The sequence below is a fragment of the Macrobrachium nipponense genome, chromosome 11 (genome assembly GCF_015104395.2).
Source record: "Macrobrachium nipponense isolate FS-2020 chromosome 11, ASM1510439v2, whole genome shotgun sequence".
NCBI classification, from domain to species: domain Eukaryota; kingdom Metazoa; phylum Arthropoda; class Malacostraca; order Decapoda; family Palaemonidae; genus Macrobrachium; species Macrobrachium nipponense.
The window spans coordinates 8593728-8615108 of NC_061087.1; the positions used below are offsets into that span (position 1 = coordinate 8593728).

General features: G+C 43.0%; 1 protein-coding gene across 4 annotated transcripts in view; it reads right to left on the minus strand.

Moving 5' to 3' along the window:
* Positions 1-21381, minus strand: part of LOC135219250 (uncharacterized) — a 161369-nt gene that overhangs the window by 89306 nt on the left and 50682 nt on the right. For all 4 annotated transcript variants that reach the window (XR_010315406.1, XM_064256009.1, XM_064255900.1 and 1 more), the window contains exon 3: positions 12059-12149. Coding sequence is in view for 3 of the 4 variants with exons in the window: in XM_064256009.1 (XP_064112079.1) it covers positions 12059-12149 (91 nt within the window). In the remaining variant the exon portion in view is untranslated. The remainder of the gene's footprint in view (positions 1-12058; positions 12150-21381) is intronic.

Consider the following 21381-nt stretch of genomic DNA (forward strand, 5'->3'; position numbering starts at 1 on the left):
TCTCCGAAACCACCTTTGAGCATCGAGACCAGCAGCCTGAGAACTACAGGATCCGTGGAAGGTGCTAAGAAAACAGCCCAGCCAAAATTACTTCCCTCAACCCTGGAGAGAGAGAGAGAGAGAGAGAGAGAGAGAGAGACCAAATTAATTTCACCTCCATAACTTTACACCATCTTCTAAGTTAATAAGTATTATCTTAACGATATATACTTATATAACTGCGTACAGCCATGAACAACCGAATGAGAAACTACTTTGTTTGCTAATATAATGGAATCCTAGCAACATCAGTTATTGTATTCAATCTGTGTACAACAGTAAACACTTACTGTATGTTATAAATGTAGCTGAAGCTGATAAGGTAATATTATGTGGATCAGCAACAAGAATAAAACTCTCCAAGCTTTTATGTGAATTCAAAACCACTGTGGTAAAAAGAAAACTACATGCATGAAAGAGCTCATTTACTGTTGTATCCACACTGACAAAGGATAAATTACGTAAAGCTTGTAATACCGATGAAAACGAATGAAAACAAACAGAAACACTGAAAATTACGCAAACTCTTAACAGAGGGGGAAAAAAAAAAAAACTAGTTTCCATGAGACATATTAATCAAATTTGTACTTAAAATTAAGTCATGAGATGCACAACATGACTTCGTTCCAATATAAGTAAAATATCTAGATATTCATTTATGGCTAACTAGGAACAAGAACATTCGCTGAGACCCAATGAGATGGTTGCATCTAGAGTGAAGGAATTGACTAGTCGGCATCTCTGCCTGTCTAGGGCAGGTCTCCCACTTCGCCCCCAGGTAGGGCTATGCGTTAACGGCAAGCTTGCAATTGTAATTCCATTGAATTGTGATAAAATGATATTGGCATGATACAATAAAGTTTTATACATACTTACCTGGCAGATATATACTTAGCTATAGACTCCGTCGTCCCCGACAGAAATTCGAATTTCGCAGCACAAGCTACAGGTAGGTCAGGTGATCTACCGCCACTGCCGCTGGGTGGCAGGAATAGGAACCATCCCATTTTCTAAGACAGATTTTCTCTTCCACCTGTCTCCTGAGGGGAGGTTGGGTGGGCCATTTAATAGTATATATCTGCCAGGTAAGTATGTATAAAACTTTATTGTATCATGACATCATTTTTTATACATTCAACTTCCCTGGCAGATATATACTTAGCTGACTGGCACCTTTGGCGGAGGGTAACGCAGCACAGCTAATTACTGAACTTAGAACATGGGAACAACATGGGTGTTGTAGGTAACAAAAAATCATAAGAAAAACCTTGGTTCCTACCTGTGTCGGCGAAAGACTTCATGGCTACTGCCTAGGAGCTTACATCGCCTCAAGAGCCTCAGCGAGGTAGTGACCTCATGCTAAGAGTTCTTGATGGTCTGTCGATGGGGTCTTATCCACTTACTCGACAGAACCTAAGGATCTTTGTCAATGGGGTCCTATCCACTTACATGACAAAACACCTTGCCATATGGCATCATCAAGGAGCATAACACCGATCCCGATCACCTGATCCTAATACCGGGGTTAGCACTACGATTGAAAGGAGTTATCCCCCCAACATCCTTTCAAACGACCATAAAAAACTCAAAACCAAACAATCTTTTAGTTAAAAAAAATATTATTTAAGGATCAGTACCAGCTCCCTGTCCCAGCACGGTATCCGCTGATACATAAGGTCCAAGAGAAAAACACTTTTCATAAGTCACTCTGACGTCTTTTAAGTAGTGGGAGGCAAATACCAAGTTGCATCTCCAATATGTTGCTGCTAATATGTCTTTCATTGACATATTTCTATTAAAGGCTAGGGAGGTTGCAATTGCACGGACTTCGTGTGCTCTAACCCTAAGCAGCTTAAATGTTTTCTCTTGGCATTTCATGTGAGCCTCCGTTATCACATTTCTCACGAAGAATGCTAATGCGTTCTTTGACATTTGCCTCTTCGGGTTCCTTACCGCGCACCATAGGCTCTGATTACAACCCTGAAGTTGACTCTTTCTCTTCAGATAAAACTTCAGTGCTCTGACCGGACAGAGAGACCTTTCTGCTTCTCTACCCACAAGGGGAGAGAGGCCCTTGATTTCAAAACTTCTGGGCCCAGGGTTTAGAAGGGTTTATTCTCATTTTTCTTGCCAAAACAGAGGTTGGAAAGAGACAACAGCAGAATCTCCTCTAAAACCTACCCGAGAGTCTAATGCATGTATCTCACTGACCCTCTTGGCCGTCGCGAGGGTCAAGAGAAAAATGCACTTTCTCGAGAGGTCTCTAAAGGATGCCTTATCAGGTGGTTCGAAAGTATCCGAAGAGAGAAACTGGAGGACCACATCTAGGTTCCAACTTGGAGTGATAGAGGATTTAGACTTTGTAGTATCAAATCATGGAGATCCTTATTATCTTCTATGTTAAGGCCCCTGTTTCTAAATACAGCCGAGAGCATACTTCTATAACCTTTTATGGTAGAAACAGCTAAATGTGATTCCTCTCTAAGGAAGATAAGGAAATCAGCAATTTCGGTCACAGAGGTATCGGAAGAGGACAGCTTCTTTGACCTACACCATCTACAGAAGATTTCCCACTTCGATTGATAGACCCGCAGAGTAGAGGACCTGCGGGCTCTGGCAATTGCGCTTGCAGCTTTTCGCGAAAAGCCTCTCGCTCTGACAAGTCTTTCGATAGTCGAAAGGCAGTCAGGGAGAGAGCGTGGATGTTTCCGTGATCTCTCTCGAAGTGGGGTTGTTTGAGCAGATCTGTCCTCATGGGAAGAGATCTGGGGAAGTCCACCGTCCATTCCAGTACCTCTGTGAACCAGTCTCGAGCGGGCCAATATGGGGCGATGAGTGTCAGTTTCGTCGCCTCCAAGGAATGGAACTTTCTTAACACCTCCCCCAGAATCTTGAACGGGGGAAAAGCGTAGGCATCTATGCCCAACCAGTCCATGAGAAAGGCATCTATTGCTATTGCTCTTGGATCTTCTACAATGGAGCAAAAGTTTTCTATCCTTCTGGAGAGGAACGTGGCGAACAGGTCTATCTGAGGCTTCCCCCAGAGAGACCAGAGCTTTCGACAGACTTTGGAGTGTAGGGTCCACTCTGTTGGAAGGACCTGGTTCTTCCTGCTGAGTCTGTCTGCTCTGACATTTTTGGTCCCTTGTACAAACCTCGTCAACAGTACAATGCCTCCTTCCTCTGCCCATATCAAGAGGTCTCTCGCTATCTTGTATAGTGTGAGCGAGTGAGTCCCCCCCTGTTTTCGGATGTAAGCCAGAGCCGTGGTATTGTCCGAATTTACCTGGACTACCACGCCTCTGACCTCCGACTCGAAGTTCTTCAAGGCTAGATGAACTGCCATAAGTTCTTTTACATTTATATGCCGCAGACACCTGTTCTCCTGTCCAGGTTCCTGACACTTCCTTCTTTCCTAGAGTTGCTCCCCATCCCGTTTCAGAGGCGTCGGAAAACAACACTAGGAGAGGGTTCCGAATTCGCAAGGGATATACCTTCGTTAACCACCACCTCAGGTGTAATTTTATTTCTTGTAGAATGGGAAACTGATCCGAAAGATCCCCTTTCTTTCTGTCCCACATTCTTTGCAGGTAAAATTGCAGAGGTCTCAGATTGAGCCTCCCTAGGGAAACGAACTGCTCTAGCGACGAAAGGGTGCCCAGAAGACTTAACCATTCCCTCGCTGAGCTTCGTTCTTTCCTTAAGAAGGTTGATACTTTCTCCAAGCCTCGAGCAATTCTGTCTTGCGATGGAAATGCTCGAAAACCCCGAGAATCTATCTGAATCCCCAGATAGACAATGTCTTGGCTGGGGATCATCTGAGACTTCTCGAGGTTCACGAGCAGTCCGAGTGAGCGAACGAGATTCAAAGTTGTTTCTAAGCCCTCCAAACATTGTTGTTTTGATTTGGTCCTTATTAGCCAGTCGTCCAGATAGAGGGATATGTTCACCCCCTCCAGATGAAGCCACCGTGCTACGTTCCTCATCAGGTTGGTGAACACTTGAGGAGCCGTAGACAGGCCGAAGCACATGGCCCTGAATTGAAAGACCCTTCCCTGCATCATGAATCGTAGATATTTCCTCGATAACGGAGGCAGAGGGACGTGAAAATATGCGTCTTGTAGATCCAAGGAGGTCATCCAATCTCCTGGACGCAGAGCCGCCAGCACCGAGTTGGATGTTTCCATAGAGAACTTCTGTTTCTCTACGAATCGGTTCAGTGCGCTCACATCCAGGACAGGTCTCCACCCTCCTGAGGCTTTCGGTACGAGGACATTCGATTGTAAAAGCCCTGAGAGTGTGGATCCTGTACTAATTCTATGGCCTCCTTGTCCAACATTTGTTCTACTAGTTGCAGAAGGGTCTTCCTCTTGACAGGGTCCGCGTACTTCGCCGACAGTTCCTTCGGAGTAGACGTCAAGGGAGGTCTGTCCCTGAAGGGGATGAGATATCCTCTTCTCACAATTGAGAGGGACCAGTTGTCCGCCCCTCTCGACGCCCATTCTTCTGCAAAGTTCAGTAGTCTGGCGCCTACTGGTGTTTGGAGGACTTGAGGTTCACTTGCTTTTCTTGGTAGGTCTAAAGGCAGAAGACCTACCTCTTCTTTCTGCTCCTCTCTTCTTAAAGGAGGATCTCGAAGATGAACTCCCTCATAAGGGAGGCTTTGGGATCTGTGTCTCCCCCTTCGTGGCAGGAACAGCTGTCCTCGGCCTTTTGGTTGATTGAACCAGAAGATCTTGTGTCGCCTTCTCGGTAAGTGAGTGAGAAATATCTCTCACTAACTGAGAAGGGAAAAGCTGGTTAGACAGAGGAGCGTACAGAAGGGACGACCTCTGTGCCGGAGAGACAGCTTTCGTAAGAAAAGAACTGAATACAGTTCTCTTCTTAAGTATTCCCGCCCCGAAAAGGGAGGCCACTTCTCCCGATCCGTCTTGTACTGCCTTGTCCATACAAGTCAAAATACTATTAAGGACATCGGGGCTCAGTTGCTCATTGTCTTGTGTCCTCTTGGCCATCACCCCAAGGGACCAGTCCAGAAAGTTGAAAACTTCCAAGACATGGAACAATCCCTTGAGGAGATGGTCCATTTCAGACATTCCCCAAGTTGTCTTGGCTGAAGAAAGAGAGTGTCTCCTCGACGCGTCCACCAGTGTTGAAAAATCTGCCTCCGCAGTAGCTGGGAGGGCGAGTCCCATTGCTTCGCCTCTCTCATACCAGATACCCCTCCTCCCAGAAAGTCTGGAGGGAGGGCAGGTAAAGACAGTCTTTCCCACCTCCTTCTTGGAGTTAAGCCAATTTCCAAAAGACTGCAAAGCCTTCTTCATGGAAATTGTCGGCCGCATTTTCAGGAAGGAGGACGACTTTGAGGTTTTCGCGCTCGTAAAAAGCGACCGAGGAGACGGAGGAGCGGCAGGACTCAAAGAATCTCCAAATTCTTGGAGCAAAAGCGCAGCTAACGCTTTATAGTCCGATAGTCCAGCCCCTTTCTGGTCTTCGGTGTCAGAGACATCTTCCAATGCAAGTTCCCCCGGAGAATCAATATTAGCCAAGGGAGAACGTTCTTTTTTTCTCGCAAGGTTGAAGAAAGGGGGGGGGGGCTCTTCGCAGAATCAGCTCCCTCCTGACAAGGGCGACGGCCGCCTGTGCGGCACCTTGCGTCCCTGTCCGGCGAATGCCGATCCTGAGAAAAAACCCGATCATCATCTAAGTCCTCCTGACAAGAATGACGGCCGCCTGTGCGACGTATCGCATTCTTCTCAGGAGACAGCTGTGCTTGCGGAAGATTTCCACCAGAAACGGACATATCGTGAACAGGACGACGGCCGCCTGTGCGGCACCTTTCGTCTCTGTCCAGAGAAATCCGCTCCTGGTCCAAATCATGAAGAGACGCTTCCTGGTAGATTTCTCCGTATGATTCTTTTGAGGAAAATCTTGGCGCTTGGTGCTTAACCGTTGCCGAGAGTCTAGTTTGTTCAATGCGCTCGGACGTATCTGTCCGTCTCGGACCATGTCGTCTGTCCGAGCTGTCCACATATGGAACTTGGCGCTTGGCTGGTGTCAATGCAGTACGACACTTCTGCCTGTTCCGACTTGTCCGCTTCTGGCGCCTGGCGCCCGGACGGAGTTTTTTGCCTGCGCACAACATTTTGTTCCAATCCAGGCTGTCCGCCTTGTCAAGTTTGTCCGCAATCGGCACGAGTCGCTTGGACAGTTGTCCGCATAGGACATATCCACCTGTCCGGGCTGCCGAGTTCTGGCGAAATGGTGTTCTAAGTTTGGTGCCGTCTGCGTAGGACACTTTTTTTCCCGTTCCGAGTCTTCCAATTTCTGGCAACCGGAGCGCCTGGGTGGTTCTGTCCGACTCGGACACTCTTCGTCATTGTCTGTATGTGGCGTCCAAAGCCTATGAGTTTTTCATCCTTCTTTCTTTATTCCTTTCTGTACTCGTACGAGGAGTAGAGGAGATAAGTCTGGAGTCCGGAACGCCCGCGATCGGCGATCTCTTAACAGGAAGAACATCGTCCTTTCTCCTCGGAAGGTCTTTTCTCAATACTCCTACTAAAGAGGAAATTTGTTCCTGCATTTTAAGTAGGATGTCCGTCGCAGTTTCTTCCTTTTCTTTGCCATGAAAAGGAGAATGCGCTCTGGAAGGCGTAGGAGATCGAGATATTGTCCTCTTGGCTCTTTTCCTCTCATAGGGAGAATCGTCCGGGAAACGTTCCAGGCTCGAGTCCAACGTCGGAGCTTTCCAACTCCTCTTGATCAGACGCAACAGTTCGTCGGAAGTCATCCACTTCTTCGAGGAGACGAATCGGATGATGAAAAAGCACTCTCTTTTAAGGATGCCTTTCCAATGGCGATCCTTGGCAGTCTGGGACGCTACAGATTCTGCCGAGGGGACGCCTGACCGGTGGGGATTCTCCATAACCTCCGAACGACTGTCAATATTCCTTCTCCTCTGGGCCTGGGAGCTTGGAAGAGGTCTAGGTCTGGGAGCGAGACAGAGCCGATCAGACGCACCCTCCACTACACTGGGGACACTTATGTCCCTTTCCACATTCTTACCTTTAAGAGCTTGCATTTCAAGCTCCATCCTTTTTAATGCTGACTTCAAATTTGCAATCTCCGCAGCAGAACTTGCAACATCTGCTACGGGAGAGGTTGATACTGCATGTGAGGAAGCAATTAATTGGGGGTTAGTTATACTAACTGGCTCATTAGAGCGAGATCTACTCATGCTTCTAGAGACAGCCTTTCTAACCCTATCTCTCTCTAGTTTCATTAAGTAGGAATCTAGAGTCTTCCATCCTTCCTCATCCATATTCACACATTCATCACACGTGTTATTTCTAGTGCATTCATATCCCCTACACTTCTTGCATACCTTGTGAGGATCTAACGACACTTTCGGTAGCCTCACCAAACAACCCTCATTCATACATCTTCTAACTTCACAGCTAGAATCAGACATTTTTGAGCAAAATCCAAAGCCAAAATCCAAAAAACGTTCCACAAAAGCGTATGCCAAACTACAGATCCAAATACGTCACCAAAAAGACAGTCCAGAAGATCAACGGCGATGAAATACGAAAATCAAGTCAGGAGGTAACAACAACGATGTTATGGCTACCCGCGACAGAGAAAATCTGTCTTAGAAAATGGGATGGTTCCTATTCCTGCCACCCAGCGGCAGTGGCGGTAGATCACCTGACCTACCTGCAGCGTGTGCCGCGAAATTCAAATTTCTGTCGGGGACAACGGAGTCTATAGCTAAGTATATATCTGCCAGGGAAGTTGAATGTATAAAATCACATTTTCAAGGAAATTTTAAGTGTAAATCTTTAAAACTATCTAATATCAAATTTTACATGAAATTTGATGATGAGACAAAAAGTAATTATTCATAACTGTAATTGACATGAAACATCATGTAATTACTGACTGAAATTCGTCTGCTAAACTGACGAAAACATCATACTACCGAATTCCGTTAGCAGAACGAACATACAATATTGGATTACGTACCTGGTAAGCCTACATAGTCCAACAATGCTGCAGTCCGACCAAATTTGATTCTCATTCTCGTTCAATACATTCTTGTACCGAATACCATACGTTTCGATTCCGTTCCGTGTTCAATTACTCCAGTAGTACTGAATCATAATAAGTCAGAATGCCTTGAACCTCCAGGACTGGCTAATATTTGTAATTACTATACAGATATGTAGTATAGAGTATACTTTAGGCTTCACTACTGTTGTTAATGTTATTCAATTTCTCTGTACTGAATTATCATAAGTCAATATGCATCGCCTAGAGATTTAACTGATAGTATTAATAATTTCCGTACCGATATGATTAATGCCAAATCGACAACCTGATCACCGCTACTGCAAGACGAACCAAATTTACCCAGAGACAGAAAAAGGATCCTTCAACGATGAAGGAGCGCTATCCAAAACTTCAGAACCAGAAACTACATCCAAACAACCAACCACGGACTAGAAACCTTTCGTTGCAAAGAGCTTGAACCAGGAAATAAAACAAAAGATGGCTCTAAAGACGAACCTTCACACTAGACACTACAAGGGAGTCCGAACCTGAGGGAACCTAACCTGCACTTCTCTTCCTAAATACTATTTAACCTATTATCACTACTTGTCTGTCCTTGGCCTAACTTTACATTAACCTTAGAACTTATACCTTGAGGGGGAATCTGCTGCTAATTACGCCTGCTCCGCGCCAGGGGGGACGGTAGCTCCAACCCTTTCGGTTTTTGGATCTCCATGACCCACTGCACCCGTCAGGGCTGGTTCTGGAACAGGCAGGGGAGCTGAAAGAGAACGATTAGTATCACCTACGCTACTACGGCTATCTCTATTTCAATTAGCTTGTCATGAAATAACAAACAAGTTAGGCATTTTCTATCATCCAATTCTGTAGCTCTTCTTCATTTAACTCGCAATTTTGCCGCTATCTTCTATATGCTCTTGGTAGTCCTAAATGATCTGAGGAACTAATCCTTACATTCTATACACCTCTGTATGGCATGCACTGCACTTCCCTACAGCTAAAACAAAAGGGATGTCTGTCATTTGAGGGTACTCATCCTCCGTTGCACGTAGCACAGGAACGAAGTACAGTGTTCCCCCCGTATTCGCGTTCTCCGGATTCGCGGACTCACACATTCGCGGATTTTTCTTTGGAATCTATCTAGAAATTATTCGCGGACGGACTCGCCCATTCGCGGAATTTTCCGACGAAAATAATCACTAATTAGTGTATTTTGATGTTTATTTTCATGACTAAATACATTTTTATGATACAAAAATGATTTACTACTTTTCAAATATTAATTTTGATTAATACTGTATTAGTAAGTTTAATAAGTTTAAATGATATCACATAATAAAAATAATAATTCTCTCTCTCTCTCTCTCTCTCTCTACTACAAAGATGTATGTTTTTTTGTATGATAAATAAATGATTTATTATTTTCAAATATTAATATTAATTTATACAGCAATAATATCAATTCATTAAAGAAAATACCATAGTGAAATAGTAAGATTTTAGCTTATAAATTTAAAAAATTATGGAAGAACGAAGGAAATCCCAGTCAGATTCTTTCTCTAACTCAAGGTACTAAAACTCAGATATACGTATCAAGTTAAGTGACCGGAGGGGGAAGGAGCTGATTTGTGGCTGCCATCACGTGGGCATGAAATTTCCACTCCCCCCCCCTCTCTCTCTCTCTCTCTCTCTCTCTCTCTCTCTCTCTCTCTCTCTCTCTCTCTCTCTCTCTCTTTTACTGAGATGAGAGATTTTTATGGTACATATATGCGTAATATGTTTATTAATATTTTCAAATAATAATAATAATAACTGTAATTACAAAAATCATATGTGAAAGTATTTTACAAATACTATGATAATCTCTCTCTCTCTCTCTCTTAAAGCGATGTATGAATATAAATTCATTAAAGAAAATACTAAAGTGAATTAGCAAGATTTTAGTTATAAATAAAAGAATTACATAAGAAGAATGAAAGAAAATGCTCATTACCCCGCATCTCTCTCAGAATTCCAGTAGCAAGCCGAGTTGGCTGGGGTCCAACAACTGTGCTGCCATATCTTACGATAATGTACTCTCTCTCTCTCTCTTTTACTGAGATGAGAGAATTTCTATGGTACATGTGTATGTTTATATAATTTTGCATAATATAAAATAATAGTAATATAACTATATTCAAAATTCATATGTGATAGTATTTTAAAGAAGTACAATAATCTATCCACTTCACTCTTTTAAATAAGGACAACCCTCTCTCTCTCTCTCTGCTCTCTCTCGCCTCTCTCCTCATCTCTCTCTCTCTCTCTCTCTCTCTGCTATTGGCTGTTTATATATTTCTAATGGTAAAATGTTTAAGATTACTTTAAAATGATATTAATAATACCAATTCAATGGTATATTTGATGTAGGATAATACTTTAAATAGACATTTGGTATTTGTGACCACATTTCCATTGTTCCATTGTAAAAAGAAAATGGATGTCTCAAATAGTAACAGTATGAAAGAAAACGTGCATGACTGAATACTTATGGGGGGACTGAATTATTTTTACATACGTAACTAAGTCATTCAGTACGTACATAGTATGTATTTATGTATAAACATAAAATGTAAGATTTACTTTAAAATAGTATTAATAATATTTCGAAGATTAATATGAACCATAATAGGATATTTTATGTATATTTGATGAAGGATGGTCTTTAAGGGATACTTTGGTATTTGCATGTTTAGGATAGGGGTTTATGAGCATTTTTAGAGGGGGTTCCAAACATTCGCGGATTTTAACTATTTGCGGGGGGGTCTGGTACACATCCCCCGCGAATATGGGGGGACCACTGTATGCCAACATCTCCACCACCAGCTGTGGAGGCGAGGCTAATGAAGCAGAGATTGAGGTAAGGATTTTCTTGATGAGGCTCGACTATCTCCTCCCGACGATAACAGACAAGTCCCACAAACAATCGAAATATGATCCAAATCGGGGAAAATCGCAAGAGACGTTGTAAACGAAAGGCAAGGATATCAAAAACCTATCAAGGCCTCAGTAAACACTGCGAGTGTCAGGCTAAATGACCAAAAGTTCACTGCAAGCAGGACACGTCCGGCTACCCACTTGAACAAAGAACAATCGAAGAGGCGGGCCTCTGGTGGTCGATATTTGCAGCAACATTGTCAACAGTAACACAGGTAACTCATTTGACTAGATTTTACCTTTACGCTGACAGTTAAAATTACACACTTAGTGGGTAAATATGTGGGGATATAATTCGGGCTGGTCAGTGACCAGGGCTAATTAAGGTGTTCAGGGAGTGTATTTCAGTACCTTATTTATATTACATCTCGTTTCACACCAAAACAACAGCCAATACTAGATATATCAATTTTTTTCAAAACAATATCTGAAGTAAAGCTTTATCTACTATTTTGTGAGGTGGCCATATCACCAAAGTTCCTTGTATCAGTGACATAAGGAAATTTTTGAAGAGAGCTACTATTAAAGCCTCATGAAATTTGACAGTTAAGTCACTATAATTTCTTGGAATATGAGGCTTAACACGGTTGATTAAATCTTTCCCCAGCTACACCACAAAATGGGATATTTCTAATATTCCTGACAATCACAATAACTAGGCATAAATTTAGGTCTCTTATAGTTTTCATCTTCCAATTGTACTACTTTCTTATCATTTCAGTTACAGTTTGCACGTGTTACCATGTCCAACGTCATGCCTCCCACCACCAAAAGTTACTAGTATACCTTAGGAATTCCAGGTCATAAATATCATTCCTACATGACTATTTCTCAGGTGGAGAAATCACAATGCTATAATTGCTACAATTAGAATTCACAAAATCTACCTTCAAATTCTCCAAAACGTAAATATGAAAAGTCTGACATTATCTTTATTATTAAAAAAATTAAAAGGTGAGAAATAGCTTACTGAGACTTGTACAAACTGGCATTGACATTGACAGCAGGATGCATTAACGCCTTCCTCGCTGATGCAGCTTTAGCCAATTTTTTATTGGGTCCTGAAAAGAAGCCACATAACACTAATTATTACTTGCACTTTATAGAGACTTAAATTTGGTCCCCTTACTGATTAGACATAAATGCTACTTATCACATAACTGAATAGCAAAGATATATGAGTACAAAAGGTGTTACCATCTGTTCCATACAATACTTACTGTGTATGGACATATACCATATTTGTCTGCACAGAAGCAGCACCTAATTTTAGAAAAAAAATAATAAAATTTCCCTATTTTCCCTAAACTTCATAGTCTTTCCCATTACTACTGACTATTCTGAAGCTTGTTTCCAATAGGTATTCAAATACAATATTCACTCAATAGATATGTCAAGGGGTCTAGAATTCTTTAAGTAACAGGCAATACATTAACATTTTCAAGTTATCCCACCGCTAATTATAATTCTACAATTTCTTTCTGTTCTGTATACTGACCATGCAATTCAAGAACTATTACTGCATATCTAAAAATGGCTTAAAACTGGAATGGCAGCCTATCAAATAACTAACCATAATGTAGCTGATCAGCAAAAAAGTCTGATAAGCAGAGATCTAAAAGATGAAGTGTTGCTGTACTTCTGTAAATGATAACAGGAAAACCTATACTTTTGACTTAGTGGAAGTTCTATTCTTTCTAAAATTTGCATTTTCCTGAAATACAGTACGATAATACCCCAAACTTACGTGAGGTTAGGTTCCAGACCCCCCTTCAAGCAAGGAGATTTTTTGCGCAAGTTTGGCAGTCTCTAGAAAATGGTAATAAATGCTTACTTCTAGAGTGTAAACACTAAATATGACCCTAATCATGCTCCCTATATATTGAGTTAACTTTTAAATAAAATTAATGTTACTGTAATTTCATTTAAAAGTTAGCTTAATACATTACCTTTAAAAAAGGAAATACGTAAATGGTTGGTAAAAATATAGGAGTGTGAAGATTACATACGTACAACGTATTTCTCTCTACTTCCCCCTTCCTACCGACCAATCTATTTTTAGAAGTCTTCTCAACCACATTTAAGAAATTCTTTCTCCTGTCTTTTTCTCTTTGTTCTGAAATGCCTTTCCATTAACAGTGCTTTTTATGTGGACTAATATAACACTTAGTCATGTGTCTATTTTAGAACAGCACATTTACAGTTCCAGAGGGTAAAAGTAAAAATAGTCAAATTGAAAATTATCTACCACTACACTGAGAGAGAGAGAGAGAGAGAGAGAGAGAGAGAGAGAGAGAGAGAGAGAGAGAGAGAGAGAGAGATTGCCTTTACATAAGCAGACATTAAAATAAAATTAAAGTTACTGTAATTTCATTTATAGGTTAGCTTAATACATAACCCTTACAAAAATAAATAAATGGTTGGTAAAGAGAGAGAGAGAGAGAGAGAGAGAGAGAGAGAGAGAGAGAGAGAGAGAGAGAGAGAGAGAGAGAGATAAATCATTGATCGCTAATCAGTAAGTCTCTCCCTCTTGTCACATTACTTGACATATTTGACAGCTCTGGACTTTGAGTGTCTGTAAAGTTGAAGAGAATGATGGGAAAATGAATTCTTTATGTGCATAATTTTGTCATTGCAGTTATATCATTATTATTATTATAATTTTATTATTATTATTATTATTATTATTATTATTATTATTATTATTATTATTATTATTATTATTATTTTTACTATTATTATTATTATTATTATTTGGGTAAAAGACCCTCTTTTAGGCAAATGCTGTTAAAAAGGATGGCAGAATTAAGAGAGTTGATTTTATATATTTTTTTTTCTATTTTCCTTACAATTCGCTTCTCAGGCTCAGCAATGGAGTACTGGCCAATATTCATATTGGGAATTTTCAAAAAATTGTAAATGCTGAAGGTAATCTTTTATCAGAACAGGATATCAGGTCCAGGTCAAGCAGGGGTCGTCATAAGTGCCTGTATTATTCCTTAGGCGTAGTTCAGTTCAGGCCGGTGTCATCTTTGGTTTTAAAGGCTGGTATAGCTAGTATAGCTGGTATCACCTGACGTTTCGACCTTCTCGAAGGTCATCTTAGGACGAGTCGGTTGAAGATACTGTAGCAAGAAAGTTTACGGGGCGATATTTATAGCGGCTTGGACCTAGAGTTGCATTCTCATTGGTCGGGGCGGTCTTGGGCGAAGTCGAGGATCTCGCCTCAAAGGTCTCGGGGATTCTCTCATGCAAGTGCCACAGTAGTGTGCCTGGGGATGAACGTCAGGAATTCCGTCTGTAGCAGGAATCCTATCATCCTGTAGGGGCTCCTGATTATCTGGCATTGTCGTGGGGTTGTTTACTGCTCTCCGGGCAGCGGTGGGAAGGAGAAACGTTTCTCGAGTGATGTTTAAATTTGGTTTCTCCTTACCTATATGGAGGGCTTCTAGGAGGCGCAGACGTCAGGCCCTCTCAAACTGCTCCTCCTGGAATGACACACACAGTGAGTTGGAGCGCGCCGCCCAGGTCCTTGTCGACAACAGACACACCAATCGTGCTGTTGATGAGTCAATAAGGAAAAATATGGAAGCCTGGTAGCACCAGGAACCCCACCCCGACATTGCAGAGCTCATCAAGCTTTTCTACAAGGGGCACTTCCACCTGAGGTACAAGGAAGACAAACAAGCCCTCAAAAAGATCACTGAGGAAAACATCAGCCCCGCCGACCCAGACAAAAATATTAAGATAATTATATATTATAAAACAAAGAAGACTAGCAGCCTGGTGATGGGTAACAATCCTTCAACGCCCCTGCAGGATCCCTTGAAGAAGACGAGTGTGGTCTACCGTTACACATGCCGTGTCCGAAGATGCCTCGGCAAATACGTCGGTATGACCTCCATGTGTTTCCCCAAGCGAATCTCCTGCCACGCCTAAGAAGGAGCCATATTCAACCATGTCGCCTCCCCTTCCTTGACCTCCTCGTCTGGCAACAAGAACGCTTCGTAACACAAGTGTATACGAAACCCACGAACCTGGGCATGTGCCTGAACGGCGAGAGTGAGTGTCCAGAGAGATACAAATGCACCGCAATCAGCACCTTCATCAAGAGAGCTCTCTCACACTGCTCTTCGTGGAAGGACACACACACTGAATTAGAACATGTTGCCCAAGTTTTAATTAACAACGGGTATTCCAACCAGGACGTCGAAAAACCATTCGCAGACATATCGATAAGTGGTACCAGCAGGAGCCTCACCCCACCGCCCTTGAAGACGTCACTCTCTTTTACAAGGGAGTATTTCACAAGAAATACAAAGAGGACGAGCGAGCCCTTCGTAACATCATCGAAAGGAACGTCTCCCCCCACGGACACTGCGAAAAAAGTGAAATATGATATTGTTATGATACAATAAAGTTTCATACATACTTACCTGGCAGATATATACATAGCTATCGACTCCGTCGTCCCCGACAGAAATTCGAATTTCGCGGCACACGCTACAGGTAGGTCAGGTGATCTACCGGCCTGCCACTGGGTGGCAGGACTAGGAACCATTCCCGTTTTCTAATCAGATTCTCTCTTCCACCTGTCTCCTGCGGGGAGGCTGGGTGGGTCTTCAATCGTATATATCTGCCAGGTAAGTATGTATGAAACTTTATTGTATCATAACAATATCATTTTCATACATTCAACTTACCTGTCAGATATATACATAGCTGATTGACACCCTTTGGTGGAGGGCAAGAGACAGCTAACTACTGACTAGACAGGTAAACAACATATGTTGTAGGTATTTATAAACCTTGGTTCCTCTGTGTTTCTAGACGAAGGGTCGACTTCCTAGCTATTGCATAGGAGTCTGCTTCGTCTCAAGAGCCTTAGCAAGATAGTGATCTGTGGCCAAGAGTTCTTGTGGGTCTACCGATGGGGTCTTATCCACTTACTCGGTCGAGCCTAATTGGCATTTGTCAATGGGTGCTAATCCGCTTATATGACAATATGCCTATGCCTATTGGCATAATAAGGAGCGCAACACCGATCCCGATCACCTGTTCCTAACATGAGGGTTCGCGCTAGAATTGAAAAAGAGTTATCCCCCAAACTCCTTTCAAGCCTCAATAAAATTCACTAAGTTAAAATAAATTCAACTCATTATTAAAGGATCAGTTTCGGCTCCTAATCCCAGCAACGTATCCGCTGACACGTATAAACCAAGAGAGAAGGATCTCTCGTAGGTTAACTTGACGTCCTTAGTGTAATGAGCAGTCAACACATAGTTGCATCTCTCATATGTTAAAGCTAATATGTCTTCCTGACATATTGTTACGAAAAGAACAAGAATCTGCAAAAGCTCGCACTTCATGAGCTTTTAAATTCTCAGCTGTTTGAAGGTATCATCAAGTCACTTAAGAAGTGCTTTAGAGATCACCATTGTTTCAAAGAAGACTAGGACTTCCTTTGAACTGGATCTCATCTGGATGAAGCCTAGAGCCTGGCTTGCGCCTGGCTGGCGCCTCGAGCCTGCTTGGCGCCTCGCCCTGGCTGGCGCCTGCCTGGCTCCTTGCGCCTGGCTGGCGCATCCTGTTTTGCCTGGGCGCTCGCGCCTTGATGGGGCCTCGCACCTTGCCAGTGCCTTGCGCCTGTTTGGAGCCTCGCGCCTGGCGCGTGGCTGACTTCTCCCCACTTGCTGGAGCTTCGAGCTTGTTAAGAGTCTCGAGGAAAACTGGCGATATCCACATCGGACACTTTTTCCCGATTTGTTCGCCTCTAGCGCACTGCGCCAGGTTGGAGGCCCGCTCCTTCTCCTCATCAGACAATGACAGTGTTCATATTGACTGTCTTTCTCTGGCGTCTTCACGCCTGTTTTGGCATTTGGCGCCCGACTGGCGCTACATTGTCCGAAAGTCCTGAAGATCCACCATCATTTATCAGGAGACTGGAGAAGGGTGGAAGAAATTCTTTCACTTTGAGCTTTTGGCCTTTCCGGCAAGGGGAGGTGATTTTAGTCAGCTACATCCAGTAGACGATAGGAAATCTAAAAGTCCGAGAGACAAGTCTTCCTCCGAGGAGGATCCTTATTGAATACTTCCGTTGCTAACAAGTTCTCCTCCTACATGTTGATGAGTTTTCTCGTTGCAGAAGCTCCCCTATCCTTGCCCGAAGGAAGGGAAGGAGCCTGGAAGTTTAGAGAGATTCTGAGCTGAAATTGGTAGGACTCCTGATTTCTAGCTCTTTAATGTATCTCTCTGAACCTTTTGGGAAGTAGTTTGAGCCCTCATCGCGTTCCCAAGACTCTGTCAGTAAACGTTTAAACCTTGTCTTCTTCTGTAGATGACAACGTCAATACATTACCTGGACAACGAAACCTCTATCTGAAAGCGTTGATCCAGGAATAAAAGGCTTTAGTTCTTTTGCCAAACATACTATGCTGGCCAGAAACCCATTGCTGAGTCTTCATAGAATTTGATTCCAGATTCTAAAGCGCCCAAAATTTCACTTGTCCTTTGATCGTTTAGGACCAAGAGAAAAAACATTTGATGAGGAGCAGTTCCATCTTGTCGGAACACGGAATCTGAGGCCCAAATTAGGATCCCAATTTCTAAGTATAAGATCTCCATAACTCTTATCGTATAGAGGTATTGTATAAGACCCCGAAGATCATTAATTCTCTACTATCTCTAATATTGTCTTTGTCGAGACAGAGTATATCTTTTTACTGTGTTCATTGATAGCATAAAATACCAAGGTGATTCTTCCCCCTGAAAGGGAAGAAAACCATTGTGGTTCACAGAGGTATCGGAAGAGGACATTTTCCCCTTTCCATCTAGCACGATCTGCAGCAACTCTATGTCTTTAACATATTTGAAGGAATTATCAAGCTTCCCTTGAAAAATCCTCTCATTCATATTTACTTCTGGTCAGTCTGCACGCAGACAGACTCAGAGTGGATAGGTTTTTCAGGTCCAATATTTATAATAGATTCCGATAAAATCTCTACTCTCTTAGAAAAACCTTCCGACACATGCTGAGAGAAGAACGTGACCTCTGTGAATCCAACCTTTTTATTGCCAAAATGATGCATTCATTTTCTTCCTTTGACGCCCATTTATCTTAATCTGTTAAGAATATATATAACTAGGGGAAAAAAGACTAAAGTTTATTCCCCTATTTAAATTAAAGATGGCGTATCTTGCTACCTCTCTTGTTTCCAGGAAAAGGAAGCAATCTATAAGAAGCTCGTTCGTCTTCTACCTTGCGAAGAGATCTGTGAATACTTTCTGCAGGTTCTCACAACTCTTTCCAATAAATGTTAAACATACGTTAACAGTTATTATCGTTGATCAAGAAGGTTCTCACGGACGTGCAAAATCCCGCATCGAACCTGGTAAGGATCGTTACGTTCCGTGTCTGTTTCCAAATAGGTTAAATCGTGCTCTGCCGAATCAAAATCCTTTATAATACCGTCACATTGTGGTAAACAGCATTCATCTAGGAAACTCTTGTAAGGATAGTAGGAATTCTGTAATTAACCACGGTGTGTGCATAAGGCTTAACCGTAACCGTTATCTTAAGGTGAATTTTCTACTACATTCTTTCCTCGCCGAGGCAGAGGAGATCCTTAGCAAAACGAATATGATGTTATTCATGTTTGCCTAAAAATCTCCTCAATTCGTGGTTAAGTCCCTGATTGTAGGGGGAATATACGGTGAACCATTCGATCCCTTAGGAGAGAGAGATGTAACCAACGGTTCACGACCGAGAACCGGATGGTACTGAATTGGCTTACAATTACAGCCGTCTCGTTCACTGCCTGGCTGCATTCATTCTGAGTTGCCAGTTACTCCCTTCAATGAAGGGATATAATAAAATTATTCTAGCGCCTAAGAAAGCTCTCAATAATGCAAATTTAAGCTAAACAATCTTTGTTATCTATATCCTGTAAGGATATAGATAATTCCGTAGCGAACCAGAAAGGCAACTATGGTATGCGTATATGACTTGTCATTCAGTAGTCGTATACACTAAGTCTTCTACGACATTCTTTCCTCTCCGACATGCAGAGAAAGAATGGAAATCTTACTCTCTTCGTTCTTTTCGTCAATAAACCCGAATGAGTATTAGTAGAAAAAGATCGCAAATGACAACCGAGAATCGAAGAGAATCTCTCCAGCTTTTATTATCTTGGAGATAAGTCCGTATTTTACGCCTTTCTTATCTGGAAGAGCCTCTAATCAATGAATGAGAGCTCGTACGAATCTTGTTCAACTTCCAAACGATTGCCCCTCTTTCTGTAAATGGTTGGTTGCATTATTTTTTAGGAGGAGGATTTTAATATCCTCTTATTAATACTGAACTAATTCTCACAATTCTGCTCTATTTTCCATTCCTCAAGTTGGGAGAAGATTGAGCAACCGGAGGAGAGCGCTTCCTTTCGAAAGGTGAAGGGCTTTTAGCAGTACCGACTCTAACCTGACAAGGGCTATGTCGGCCTGTGCTACATCTTGAGTCCCTGCCAGGAAAAAGCCGAACTTGCTCTTGCCTTTATTGCATGAACTTGCTCTTGCCTTTATTGCATTAGGACTATCCTGACAAGGGCGACGGCAGCCTGTGCGACAACTCCCGTCCCTATCAGGAGAAGCCTCGAATGTCTTTCACCTTTCGCCTGGAGGACTCTTGGCGGTTATCAGGCTCTTCTTGTAGGAGAAAGTGCCTGGCGCTAAGCAGGAGTATCTTGCCTAGAATACTCCTGGCGCCTGGGAGGAGTATCGCGATCGGAATACTCCTCGTGCTCGGAATACTCCTGGCACCTGGCAGGAGTATCGCGTTCCAAATACTCCTGGCGCCTGGGAGGAGTATCATGCTCGGAATACTCCTGGCGCCTAGCAGAAGTATCGCCTTTCCTAGGAGGAGTATCGTGATCGGAATACTCCTGGCGCCTGGTAGGAGTATCACGTTCCGAATACTCCTGGCGCCTGGGAGGAGTATCGTGCTCGGAATACTCCTGGTGCCTGGCAGGAGTATCGCGTTCCGAATACTCCTGGCGCCTGGGAGGAGTATCGTGATCGGAACACTCCTGGCACCAGGCAGGAGTATCGCGTTCCGAATACTCCTGGCGCCTAGGAGGAGTATCGTGATCAGAATACTCCTGGATCCTAGCAGACGTATCGCGCTAAGAAAGTTTTTCTTGTGCGGAAGGTTCCGCGCGCCTGGAAAGTTCCACGTTCGTAATGTTCCGCTTATCCGGAAAAAGATTCCCGCTTGGAAAGATCCGAGCGTCTGAAAGGCGATCCTCGCCTGGAAAGTTCTGTACGTCTGGAAGTTTCCGCTTGTGCGGAAGGTTCCGAGTGATTGTCAAATTCCGCTTATGTGAAATGTTCTGCACATTTGGAAAATATTCCTTCTTGGAAAATTCCAAGAGCCTGGAAGGCGATTTGAATCTGGAATCTTCCGCCTTCTGGAAGGTTCCGCTTGTGCGGAAGGTTCCGATCTCTTGTACATTTGTTCTTGCTTAGAATTCGACAATACTTCCATTTTCGTCCATAGCCCTCCCTTTCTTCTGAATGAGAAGGACTTCCAATTCCAATGAAGATCCTGGTTCATAGTGCTTCAGGCGCTTTGCGCCTCTATTCAGGCTCTTCAGGTGCTTTGCGCCTCGTTTCAGGCGCTTTGCGCCTTGTTTCAGACGCTTCAGGCGCATTGAGCCTCGTTACCAGAGCCTCATGCCCCGAGGAGCTAGAAGCTTAAAATTTATATATATATGTGTAATCACTAAACAAGATCCATTTAATTCATTCGATCAACAAATATTCTTTAATATCTAATTCGTTCTTCTCAGAATAGATATATTTTCATATACACGTACCGATGAGGAATTTATTGAAATAACTATTTCAAACCCCATGGGATAGAGCCCCCCCCCCCCCCCCCCCCCCCACCCCCCCCCCCCCCCCCCGTCCAGCTGTACGGGGGACGAACCCGGATAGGGCAATGCTTCTCCGCAACTGTTATCGAATGATGTCTTCCTTTCTCCGTCTCTTCTGAGGTTCCGATAGCCAGACGAGATTATCTTGCATCTTCATTTAATCTACGCCGTTGAATGTTTCTTCTCCTTATTCGTCAAGACGATAATAATAAGGGGAACACATTGAATTAGGATGCCTTTCCAATGGCTATCCCTGGCAGTCTGGGACGTCCTACAAACCTGCCGAGGGGACGCCTGATCGGTGGGGATTCTCTATAACCTCCGTACGGCTTTCGGCTTTCCTTCTCCTCCGGGCCAGGGAGCT